The sequence below is a fragment of the Hyperoodon ampullatus genome (assembly GCF_949752795.1).
Source record: "Hyperoodon ampullatus genome assembly, chromosome: 4".
Lineage (NCBI taxonomy): Eukaryota > Metazoa > Chordata > Mammalia > Artiodactyla > Ziphiidae > Hyperoodon > Hyperoodon ampullatus.
The window spans coordinates 59,256,509-59,268,973 of NC_136917.1; the positions used below are offsets into that span (position 1 = coordinate 59,256,509).

General features: G+C 40.3%; 1 protein-coding gene across 1 annotated transcript in view; it reads right to left on the reverse strand.

The window, feature by feature from the left end:
- CTNNA1 (catenin alpha 1) overlaps positions 1-12,465 on the reverse strand; it is a 347,088-nt gene that overhangs the window by 41,520 nt on the left and 293,103 nt on the right. Inside the window, exons 9-10 of the mRNA XM_079701645.1 lie at positions 8,023-8,103; positions 6,682-6,834 (exon numbers count right to left, since the gene is read on the reverse strand). Of these exons, the coding sequence (XP_079557771.1) occupies positions 6,682-6,834; positions 8,023-8,103 (234 nt within the window). The remainder of the gene's footprint in view (positions 1-6,681; positions 6,835-8,022; positions 8,104-12,465) is intronic.

The window sequence follows — 12,465 nt, forward strand, 5'->3', positions numbered from 1 at the left end:
AGAATACCCAACTGCTTTCATGCAAACATCCTACAGTCCTGGAAAATTGAAGTTTCATTTGATTTGCCATTTGCAAGAATTTCAGCCTATAGTATTGTACAGAGGTACTGAGAAAATATCCAAGATGTCACAGGCAGATCGTATAAGGTCAGTGTTTAATTCAAATGCCCCTTACAGAGGTTTCTTCAAGGTCACTTTACTGCGTATTATAAGCATAACACGGAATAAAAGTTATAATGCAGATCATTCAATTTGCAGTTAAAATACACATTTCAAGCCAATAAAGCCGCACCCTATGAAGTCCTGGATAATGGGAAATACTTGGTCCTGGGGTGGTGGTGGGAGCATAGCAAATAATGATAATCCAGCTCAAAATCATACCAGTTACATTTACTTTTTGGTTCTTAATTCATAAGGCAATGAACAAAACACTATCTTATTGTACAGTGTCTCGGGCTGAGGGGAAAGGGATACTAAATAATAGTTTTTACAGGCAAGATTTCATGAATTGCATTTTTCCTATTTCACTCTCAATTCATGAAATTGAAAAGGAACCAGAAGACAGCAAAGTTAAAAAGGGAAAACTGATTGCTCTTTAGCTATTAAGCTGCTCACAGCAAAGGAGGTAGGCAAAGAATGAAGCAATTAAAAAGGACACGTGGATGTTGCATTATTGACAAAAAGGTTAATATTTCTGACAGAAAATAAATTTTTCACCTCAATACACTAAACTGACAAGCAACATAAAGAAATCATTAACTTGATAAGGGAGAGTCAAGTATAAAAGGTGTTATCGTTACCCTGAAGAATGGCCATGCCCTTTCATAAACATGAAAGAACAGCCCTCAGTGCTATATTCCAGAACAGAAGAAAACGGTGAACAGAAGGGTCACCAGCTCATTAACACTGACCCTCAGCTCCTGCTCCCCTACTCACTGGCCTTGAGACGCACAACCTCTATGTACCCTTCACATAAGAAAAGGGGATTCAATACCATGTGGGGAGGTAATAGATCCCACTGACAACTGTAGTGTGAGGCAGTCAGAGGTCCTAGTGAGACCCTGAGAAAATAAGAGCAGCCACACAGCAAACACTCTGTTATTTGCTTTCCCAAGTAAAATCACAGTCATTTAATAAGGATCCAATAGGCGGCAGGCACCACACAGCCTTCCAAACACTATGCCCACACAGAGGGGCTGGAGAAATTCGCTTCTGCTCATAAAACCTCACGAGTCAGTATGTGGTTTTTATTCTTCAAGCTAATCTTGTATTTCCATAATGTGGTATACAGAGAAGGTACCATAATATTCCCATTTCTCTGTGGATGCTATCCCTAATACTACTCAGAAACTATTAATACATTTGAAGCGACTTTACATGACAACCCAAATTATAGCATAACCTTTTTACCGTATTTTATTTGGCCAGGGTGGGCAGGGACAGAGATCAAGACAAAAATTAAGGAATTTGTAACAGGCTGAACGGCTAACTATATACAAAGAATGGTACAATCAACACAACGATTTCTAGTGGCAAGCTGAGAGAAAGTTTCTATCCTATGGGTTGTCTTAGTATTTTATAAACATATTGGATCAAAGGAGGAAAGACATGCTTATTTTTTAAAAAAGAAAGAAATGATACAAGTTTGGAAGGGGCTGTCAATACTATGAAGAGCAATGCCAGCAACAGTCCTGACAGGACAGAACACTAGACTGAATCTAAGAAGTTTATACTGGATGAGTGTCAAAACAGAGAGAGCCAAACAACCAACTGCACCCACACAGACCAGGATGGAGAAGATGGAGTTGAGCAGCAGCACCTCTGGAAGCAAAATCCTGGAGCTGACTAACTGTGAGGTCACTGCCCAAAAGCCAGCGGAAGCTTTGGCTGCTCTACCTCCATCCGCCCGCTCTTGCAGCAGGTGTTCAATAAGGACTGGCACGTAAGTGGCGAGCATTCAGAGAAGAGGCAGAATGAAGAGAGCCTCTCAAAGGCCTGAGGAAATCACCTAGACTAGAGCTGTCCAAAAGGAATACAATGTGAGCCACATTAAGAGGTGAGATTAGGGCTTCCCTGGTGGCGCAGTGGTTGAGAGTCTGCCTGCCGATGCAGGGGACACGGGTTCGTGCCCCGGTCCGGGAAGATCCCACATGCTGCGGAGCGTCTAGGCCCGTGAGCCATAGCTGCTGAGCCTGCGTGTCCGGAGCCTGTGCTCCGCAATGGGAGAGGCCACAACAGTGAGAGGCCCGCGTACCACAAAAAAAAAAAAAGAGGTGAGATTAGAAAAAATATTTAATCTCAAGATAATATATTTCAACATGTAATCAATAAAAAAGATAATGAAATCTTTTACATTCTTTTTCCATGCCACATCTTTGAAATCAGGTGTCTATTTTTACTTATAGCTCCTCTCAATTCATTTGTGTGCAGCAGTAAAAAGATGGACAGGGAGTGTTCCAGAGAAGGAGACTGTGGCCCCCCATTCCTAACAACCAGAGAAATCCACCAGTGGAAGGTGCCGCCTCTGGAAGGAGGGAGGTTTCCCACTACAAAATGAGTCTAAGAAAGGGTAAGTGTCAATACACGGATATTAAACAGAAGGGGATTTATACACCAGAGGGAGAATCAATGATTCTATGAGAAAGAACCATTCACTTAGGAGAGAAGAGATGGACTCAATCAGAAAACTGGGCTCCTAATGGGCAAACCTCCAGGGAAAAGTAAAACCAAACAATGCAAGGAACACCAGATAAAACAAGTGGTAAATCACTGGGTAAATAGCCACAAACAGGATCTACATAAAGCTGCAGGAAACAAACCTGCCCTGTCTTACCTCTTCCATGTGGTGTTTATGGCTGGGTAGCAAGCTATCCAAAAACCATGCACTCCACATTCCTTCAAGATGGGGAGGTGTTATATAATAAAAAAATGTCTGGTCTTTGCACTGGATTCCTGGGAGGAAACTTCTAAATCCTTGAGAGATTTCAGGAGTGCCAGGAGTGTCTTTCTTATTCATCATTTATGCTAACGAGGTAACTCCAGCTGAGCCCCTATATATGTTAGACTTATGAGATGACTGAGGATGGGGAGGCCACCATGCCAACCATGTGATTAGAGAATGGGGGCTTTCAGGAAAAACCAAGGTCCACGGAAGGAAGGGATTCTATCAATCATACCTACATAATGAAATCTCAGTAAAAACTCTGGTTGCTGAAACTCAGTGGAGCTTCCTGGCTGAACCATCAATGTGCCAGGAGAGTGACATACCCTGATCCATGGGGAGAGGACAGGAAACTCTGTCTTTGAGACCTTCCCACACTTTACCCTATGTGTCTCTTCATTTGGATGGACCTGATTTGTATCCTTTACAATAAAATGCAGTCATAAGGATAGCACTCTCCTGAATTCTATGAGTTGTCCTGTCAAATTACTGAACCTGAAGTGGGCCATGGAAACCCTCCAAATTTGTAGCTAGTTGATCAGAAGAGCAGGTGGACTGGGGACCCTCAAACTTGCAGCTGGCATTTGAAATGAGGGCAGTCTTGCGAAGAAGGGATGAGAGGTCATGGGAACACTTGAATTTATAGACAGGTGGGTCAGAAGTACAGGTGGGCTGGGGACTCCCCTAACTTGCAGTTGGCATCTATAGTGAGGGCAATCTTACTGGGAATTATGCCTTTTACCTGTGGAGTCTGTGCTAATTCCAGGTGGTTAGTGATAGAATTGTATTTCAATATTTTAGGAGGACAAACATACCTGGCAGAATTCTCAGTGGCTGCAGAATCTGAGCCCTTCTTTTCCTGCCAGAGGCCTATCACCACCAGCCCTTCCCAACTTTCACATAGCACCCTTACTCCCCCTAAACCCCAGGAAAAATGGCAAATGGCCCCTAAAACCAAAGTTGGCCTGCAGACGTTTACTCCACTTAAGAGGGGGAACTAATAAAAAGAAAGGAAGATGTCAGGAGATTAACAATATAATCACAATAAAGTATTTTACCTTTGCTTTAAACAGTCTCTCACTAATTCAGTGTTTCATTATAATACAAAAGTACTAGTGTGGGGAGGAGAAGGCTTGTCATTGAAGAATGAAGTTCTGCCTTGAATCAGGAATTTGAGGCTTCTATAACAAACACTTTAAAAATTCATTTCCAGGGGCTTCCCTGGTGGTGCAGTGGTTGGAAGTCCGCCTGCCGATGCAGGGGACGCGGGTTCGTGCCCCGGTCCGGGAGGATCCCACATGCCGCGGAGCGGCTGGGCCCGTGAGCCATGGCTGCTTAGCCTGTGCGTCCGGAGCCTGTGCTCCGCAATGGGAGAGGCCACAACAGTGAGAGGCCCACATATCGCCAAAAACAAAAACAAAAACAAACAAACAAAAAAAATTCATTTCCTTTCCATGCACATATGCAATTATATACCCTAGGATCTCTATTATCATAAATGTAATTTAAATGTTTGCAGAATGATACTACAAGGCCTTTGGTTATGCATCAAGCAATGAAAAGCCATGTGTCATTTAATACACATATATTATGTGTGTGGGACGATGGGGGTGGAGGGCATGGAGAGGGGAGAGAGGGGAGAAAGGAGTCAGAAGTGAGTTGTGACAGGGAATATCAAAATCTAAACATTAAGGGGCCCTTGGTTAGTTCAGAATGAAATAAGAAGTATAAGCATGGACAAAGTTCCTGGAGCAGGTCTCCAAACCCACCAGGTCCATCTAGTGCTTCTTACTGGGCATAAGGCTGTCCACTACGCCAGTAAGCTTGAGTGGCACAGCCCTCATTGTGGGAGGAATGCAAGTTACTTAACCTCTCTAAGCCTGTTTCCTTACCTGAGAATGTGGAAAGTACATTGTATTTGCATATACATGGTACACAGCAGGTGCTCAACAAGTGTCAGTTCTGTTGGATGGAGAGGCTGAGGACTGTACAGCAGGTCCTTACAAAGGGCCCTCCAGCCGTAGAACAGAAAAGGGCTGCCCTGTGAGCTTCAGCCTGCCATACTCTTTCAGATGCCCTTTCCCATGCCATTACTGCTACCTGTTACCCAAGGCCATGGGCTGGCAGTGTCCTTGCTTCCTGCCTCACAGGCACGCTTTCTAAGATGTAGGCTACTTACAGGAGGTTGGCTTCCTGAAGACAATCTTTGTGAAGACAATCTTTGTACATTTGGAGGTTACACCTCACGCAGTCATATAACTACCGTGAAAAGATTATGCTTAATGGAGACACAAAATGCAAGTCTTTGAACCAAATGCCAGAATCAGTAACTTGAATAGCAGACTGACCTACGTATTTTGCACATAATTAATTCAGGTGAGAATAACGATTAATGTTCAAAGAAAACTAGATTTAAAATTAGTAACACATTTAATGTGATAACTGATGTTTTCCTTAGAATATTTTTATGGTACTAACCTGGCCTAATGTCACTATAAATCCAAACGTACAAGAAACACATTTTACATAAAAGGCCCATTTTCTGTTCTTACATAATGACCAACTTACCAAATGGTCTACGGAATATCTCTTCCAAATATTAGATGTTTTACATTAGGGTTACAAAATTAAATAAGTTGGGTATATGCTTACAGTGTGTCAGATTTTTGAAATAAAGTAATAATGAAATCAATTAAACAGTAACATAATTTCAGTAATCAAAAGGTAGGAGGCAAGCCTAACTTATCTGGAAATTAAATAGCAACTCACTCTTTCTTCTTATAGCCAAAAAAACCAACCACTAACATACAGATATCTACTGTTCAAACATATCTAATTAGCAGCACATTAGGGCTCAGTTTCTTCAATTTTTTTTTTTTGGCTGTGCCATGTGACCTGGCTTGGGGAACCTTAGTTCCCCAACCAGGGATTGAACCCACGCCCTCGGCAGTGAAAGCGCAGAGTCTTAACCACTGGACCACCTGGAAATTCCCAATTTCTACAATTTTAAAACAAGATGATGGAGCTGAGTCTGTGTCTCAGGCAAAGGGTTAAGCACTTGACATACATCATCTCTTTGAGATCTCAAAATAATCTCTAGATAGGCATCATTAGTATCTTCATTTTATAGTAAGAAATGGGAATTCAGAGGGGTTCAGTAATTTGCCAGGATGCAAGCCCAGGCAGTATGACTTCTAAGCTCCAGCTTCTAGCCACTACTTTCTACAGTGTCTTCTGAGTTTAAGTATGTCATGATCTATCTTTATTTGCATTAACACCAAGTGGAGATGTTAAGTTTCCAGGATAAAGACTACCTATATTTAATTATGTATGTAATTAATGTAAACTGACCAAAATGGTAGTTTTGGATAGATGTTAATAATGAAAGACTTTCGTCTTACACATATTGTACATTAGATGAGCCCCTAAATTTTTCTGCTGATTAAATACTGTGGTTAAAAATCACCACAGTCGGGCTTCCCTGGTGGCGCAGTGGTTGAGAGTCCGCCTGCCGATGCAGGGGACGCGGGTTCGTGCCCCGGTCTGGGAGGATCCCACATGCCGCGGAGCGGCTGGGCCCGTGAGCCATGGCCGCTGGGCCTGCGCGTCCGGAGCCTGTGCTCCGCAACGGGAGAGGCCACAGCAGTGAGAAGCCTGCGTAACGCAAAAAAAAAAAAAAAAAAAAAATCACCACAGTCCACCAAGTTACACATAATTAATAAAACTGCTAATACACTTACCTCAATTAATTTGTTGGCATGTTCACGGAAAACTTGGGCATATTCTTTAACTTCTTTCTCATTTCCATTCTTTGCTGCTTCAATCAATACTAAAAGTGGAACGTTGGTTTCCAGAAATGAATCTGAAACATGGTCCATGACAGCTTTGCGGAGCTAATAATTAAATTGTAAAAATTTGATTTTATTTCTACCAAGAAGCTAGATTGCTTTTTATTTCTCTTGCACTTTTAAATCTAATGGAAGCTCATGACAGTTTGGCTGCATTTATATGAGGACCCCTCATGTAAGCCACGCAGTTATATAATCTGCAACACAGGAAACACAATTGTGGAGCTAACAGCTTACACTACAGTAACAGCATTTCAGCAACAGAATCTCAGTTTTCAAAATAAAATCCTTTTTTTCTTGGGAATTACAAAACTAAAGCTTGTATCTTAAAGGAATAATAAAAAACTGAACAGAAAACAGCTCTAGACTGAATTGGCACATAGCCTTGAAATATATATATAATTAGCCTAATTGGCTAAATAAAACTGAGAAGGCAGAAAAAAAGCACTTTCTGGTTTATCTGAACAGGGTGAGCATACTATGAACCTTAAAATTGAAAGGTTATCTTTATAATCATTTGTGATACTACTCTACCAAAAGGAAGACGTATAGATACATTCCATCTTTAATTCTGCTTTATGTCAGACATGAACAATAAAATGTTTCTCCACTAAGTCAGGAGATTGTTTGTATTACTATTACAACTTCTTTTTAAGTCTTAATACATTGTTTTACAAATTCAATCCAACTTTTTCTTAAAGACTAAAACTCAATTTAATTCCAAAATGTTAATGGGATTATTTAACATTAAATGAAGAGAAAGACCCTCTGTACTTACTAACTCAGAAAACTGATGGCCCCAAATACCTCTATATCCACCATATTTGTACCAGAAACACCTTTCCATCAAGGATCAAAAGCAGAATGGGGCAAGTCAAATAAATAACTCCAATTTCTGTCTCTATTGTTTGTAAGTTAACATCACAAGATCCTGCAGGGTATTTTCACAGATCCCCAAGTCATTTTAAATTGATTTTCTTACCTGAACATCCTTTTCAAACTAGAGCTAATTTATTCAGTCCATTCCAGTGGGACTGTATTATTCCAGGTCCCCAAGATATTTTATTAGCCATTTAGAAGCTTATTAGCAAAAAACAAATAGAGATAGTCAGTTTTCTATGAAAATTGATCCGTTAACTCAAGAAAGAATATGTGCCCAGTATCTGTTGGGATTTTAACCAAAACAACTAAATTGAGAACTTGGGAAAGCAATCAACACTTCTTCCAGCTTACCTGCCTACGCAAGTCCCTGGTCTTCTTGGTCATTTTATCTATTGCAGAATTGAGTGCATCACTTCTTTCTTTACGTCCAGCCTGGAAAACAAGGAAAGAGATGCACATTGCAGTAATTTACAAGGAAATGTAATGATAGTCAATAACTAAGTTCAGATCAACATGGAAAAATCAATTTTTTTAGCCCCAAGTTGGGACATACAGGAGGCTGGGGAGAGCGCCATGTGGCTTTGTTCATAAAAAGCTAATTTTACAACTCTTAGGGGCTCCATATTATTTCAGGATGGAAATTGAGGGGGTTCTGCCAAAATAAGAGAAGCCAAGAGGTGGGCTTTTGCTTAAAGTTCTGCTTGAAAAATTAAATTTATATTTTAATTCAAGGTTCAGCATACAACTGTTGGTGAGAATGTAAATTGGTACAGCCACTATGGAGAACAGTATGGAGGTTCCTTAAAAAACTAAAAATAGAACTACCATATGACCCAGCAATCCCACTACCGGGTATATACCCTTAGAAAACCATAATTCAAAAAGAGTCATGTACCACAATGTTCACTGCAGCTCTATTTACAATAGCCAGGACATGGAAACAACCTAAGTGTCCATCGACAGATGAATGGATAAAGAAGATGTGGCACATATATACAATGGAATATTACTCAGCCATAAAAGGAAACGAAATTGAGTTATTTGTAGTGAGGTGGATGGACCTAGAGTCTGTCATAGAGTGAAGTAGATCAGAAAGGAAAAACAAATACCGTATGCTAACACATATATATGGAATCTAAAGGGGAAAAAATGGTGATGAAGAACCTACAGGCAGGACAGGAATAAAGCAGATGTAGAGAATGGACTTGAGGATATGGGGAGGGGGAAGGGTAAGCTGGGACGAAGTGAGAGAGTGGCATGGACATATATACACTACCAAATGTAAAAAAGATAGCTAGTGGGACGCAGCCACATAGCACAGGGAGACCAGCTCGGTGGCTTTGTGACGACCTAGAGGGGTGGGAGGGAGACACAAGAGGGAGGAGATACAGGGATACATGTATATGTATAGCTGATTCACTTTGTTATAAAGCAGAAACTAACACACCATTGTAAAGCAATTATACTCCAATAAAGATGTTAAAAAAAAAAAAAAAAGGTTCAGCATACAACAATGTCATTAATGAACCAGCTCTCCAAGAACTGCAAGCAAGAACAGGTTATACCTGATTTTGAAGAACTCTGAGATACGAAGAAGGTCAAAATGTGAAAGATGGCACCTGGCACTAAAACAACGTGAAACAACAAGTCGTAAAACTAAGATGTACCATGATGGATAGGAGTTAATAACGTATTTTTCTATAGCTCAAATAAGAATGCTTTGTCAGATTACTTAAAATTCTAGGCTAAGCTTAACGCAATTGTATTGCACAGAAAAGAACCTATCAGCCACTCTGAGAGAGGTATGTAAATCAGCATTTGTTCAGAGGTCAGGGGGTTGAGTGGACATTTGCATTGGGGAACATTCTAAGCAGAATCAAAATGGATGGTAGTCGAAAGAAAAGGGACAAAGGTAGTTATCCCAGGTAGAGATAGCTAGCCATGTGCTTAGAAATACCTAGTAAGACATCAGCTAGGTTAAACTACGAAATATATTAAAAGTTTTTCCTTACAAAATGCCCTGTCAACAAATGTGGCTCTTTCTGTAAAACATATAGCAATTACAGAAGAGATACGAATGGACAAAGGAATTTAACTCAGTGTTTCTCTACCCATGGTCGCCCTCAAGACATTCTGGTATGGATATGCCATCAGTACATAAGTCAGCATAGTAGATAAACAGCCGGGGATGGGGAGATGTGGTTACACGCTTTCTGAGTGCCTCTTAATGTACATTTATTACTCAATCTCTCTCTTATCCCCCATCTGTTAAATGGAGACAATGACACTTGTCCCTCTGCCTCCATCTCTGGGCTATTAGAAGAAAAGAGAAGGAATATTGATGGATACAGGTTATTTAGCAGAAGGCAGAAAGGAGACAAAAAAGGACTTAAAATTAAAAGTTGAAATATAACTGATACATTGATATGGTCCCTATCAAATCTGGTCAGGGTCATATCCCTTACCTTTTCCTCCAACTGTACTGTCAATAAAGTTAAGTAATCCACTAATATTAATGGGTTTAAGGGGAAAAAAAAAGAGTCTCAACAAAAACTGAGAAAATATGAGCATTTCTACTTGTAGGAATAAACTGTGATTTATTCAAGGCCATCAGTCAGAAGAGAACTTGACAAGTATAATTAGTTACTGACAATCTCAAAGATCAAAATACCAGGATCTAAGGCAAAGGTGGCTAAAACTGAATTTTAAAAAAATCAAACTGACCTCATAATTAATCCTTAAATCAGGAAAGTCTCAGTACATTTCTTAGATACTCAAGCACTCACTTTGAAGTAAACCTAGTAAAATTTGTCATTGTACCTAGCTACATTTTGGGGGGTGTTTCTAATAGATCATTTACCCAGAAAACATCTGTTATCTGAAATCCAAAGGCTGGGCTCAATAACCTCATGAGAGCCTAATTCCTTGCAACGTCCTCAATTTGGGTAGAAGGATTTATAATACTCAGAAAGTTATATAAAAGCAAATCCTTAAACTTGACTTTTGAGGGAATTACATTCACAAGGCAAAATTCACACAACATGAATCTGTTAATTCTTTGTCAAACTACCTTAAAAATCAATTTGTCTTTCTTGTTACTTTAGGAAATAGAGGCTTATGCCTCATTAATCAGTAGGGAGCAGTTCAGAAGCAGTTACTTACTGAAGTTTTTAGGTTATACTAGACAGACCACCCCCCCCCTTTTTTTTTGCGGTACGCGGGCCTCTCACTGCTGTGACCTCTCCCGTTGCGGAGCACAGGCTCCGGACGCGCAGGCTCAGTGGCCATGGCTCACGGGCCCAGCCGCTCCACAGCATGTGGGATCTTCCCGGACCGGGGCATGAACCCATGTCCCCTGCATCGGCAGGCGGACTCTCAACCACTGCGCCACCAGGGAAGCCCCAGACCATCTTTTAAATCAAAGCATCTCTTAAAAAAATAGAAAAAAAACCCCAGTCCAAATAGCAAGTTTACAGTTCCAATAATTTAAAATATAATAGGGGTGAGTACACACGCTTACAAACTTAATAATGAGCTTGATGAAAGTAGAAGGCTTGCTGATCTGTAAAACAAGATCTTACTTCTCTTTGAGATTAAGGCTGTTATGATTTTGTATTTCTAGTTTTGGCTAGGCCAAGGTAAATTTGCCCAATGAATCTTGAAAATAAGTGACTCTTGGTTCCCACCTAATTGAGAGACTCTATCCCACTAAGCAGAGACACCACCTAGACTCACTCAATGTTGATATGTATGCCCCTGCTACACAGTGACAAAAGGGCTTTCTAAGAAAAAGATATGGTATGTTTGGGGTTTCAACATAAAGCTTCTCCTCAACAAGTAAAGATCAGCTGAATTGAGGAGAAGCAACGGTTATTAGCTGGGACTGCCTCTAAGCAACACAGTTTTGGCTGAGACAGTGAAAGGGCTTTTAAAACCAATCTTTAAGAGAAGCATGAAGAAGCCATTCCACCTTCCTCCTGCGTGGACAGACTTCTATCTATTTAGACTATCTTTACTGAGCACTCTACATCCACTGGAGTAGGCAGGATTAGCCATAATCCTTCTCTCAGAGGGTTTCTAATCTGAGATAAAATAATTCAGAGCAACCCCTAATTCAGCAAGACCCTGTACTGTGCTGGGCTTGACAGGAGTTCGGAATGACATAACAGTGGGTCAGAGCAGTAAGTAAAAGTCATACAGGAAATTACATTTAAGTTTGTAATTGATTTTTTTTTAAAGTATTAAGAACTAGAATTTCCTGGAGGATTTTACCCATTTTGGTGGTGACCCCTGGGAGAACAAACTTTTTTTTTTCCTTCCAACGAGAAGGAAAAGATTCTCTGCCACTCATTAAAATTAAGTATACATAGCAAAGACCATAAAACCTTTAAAAAACAAATGACTAACTGGAAGAAATCTTTCTAAAATATTTCACAAACAAAATTAATTTCTTTAATAAGAATGAGAAGCCCACGCACCACAACAAAGAGTAGCCCCTGCTCGTCACAATCAGAGAAAGCCTGTGCGCAGCAACGAAGACCCAACACAGCCAAAAATAAATTTTTAAAAAGTAAATCTTTAAAAACAAAACAAAAAAAGCAAACTCGGCTCTACTTCAGAATAAAAAACAAAGCCTGCCATGCACAGAGGATGGGGGAAACATGAACACGATGAAGCCACTAGCAAGCAAGAATAAGAAAAGGGCTTGGCAATATAAATTTCAATGAGTCTACTCATTTATCAAGACCTCAGGATAGTTCTGTTTGGTTTGGGTTGGTTTGATATCTACAATAG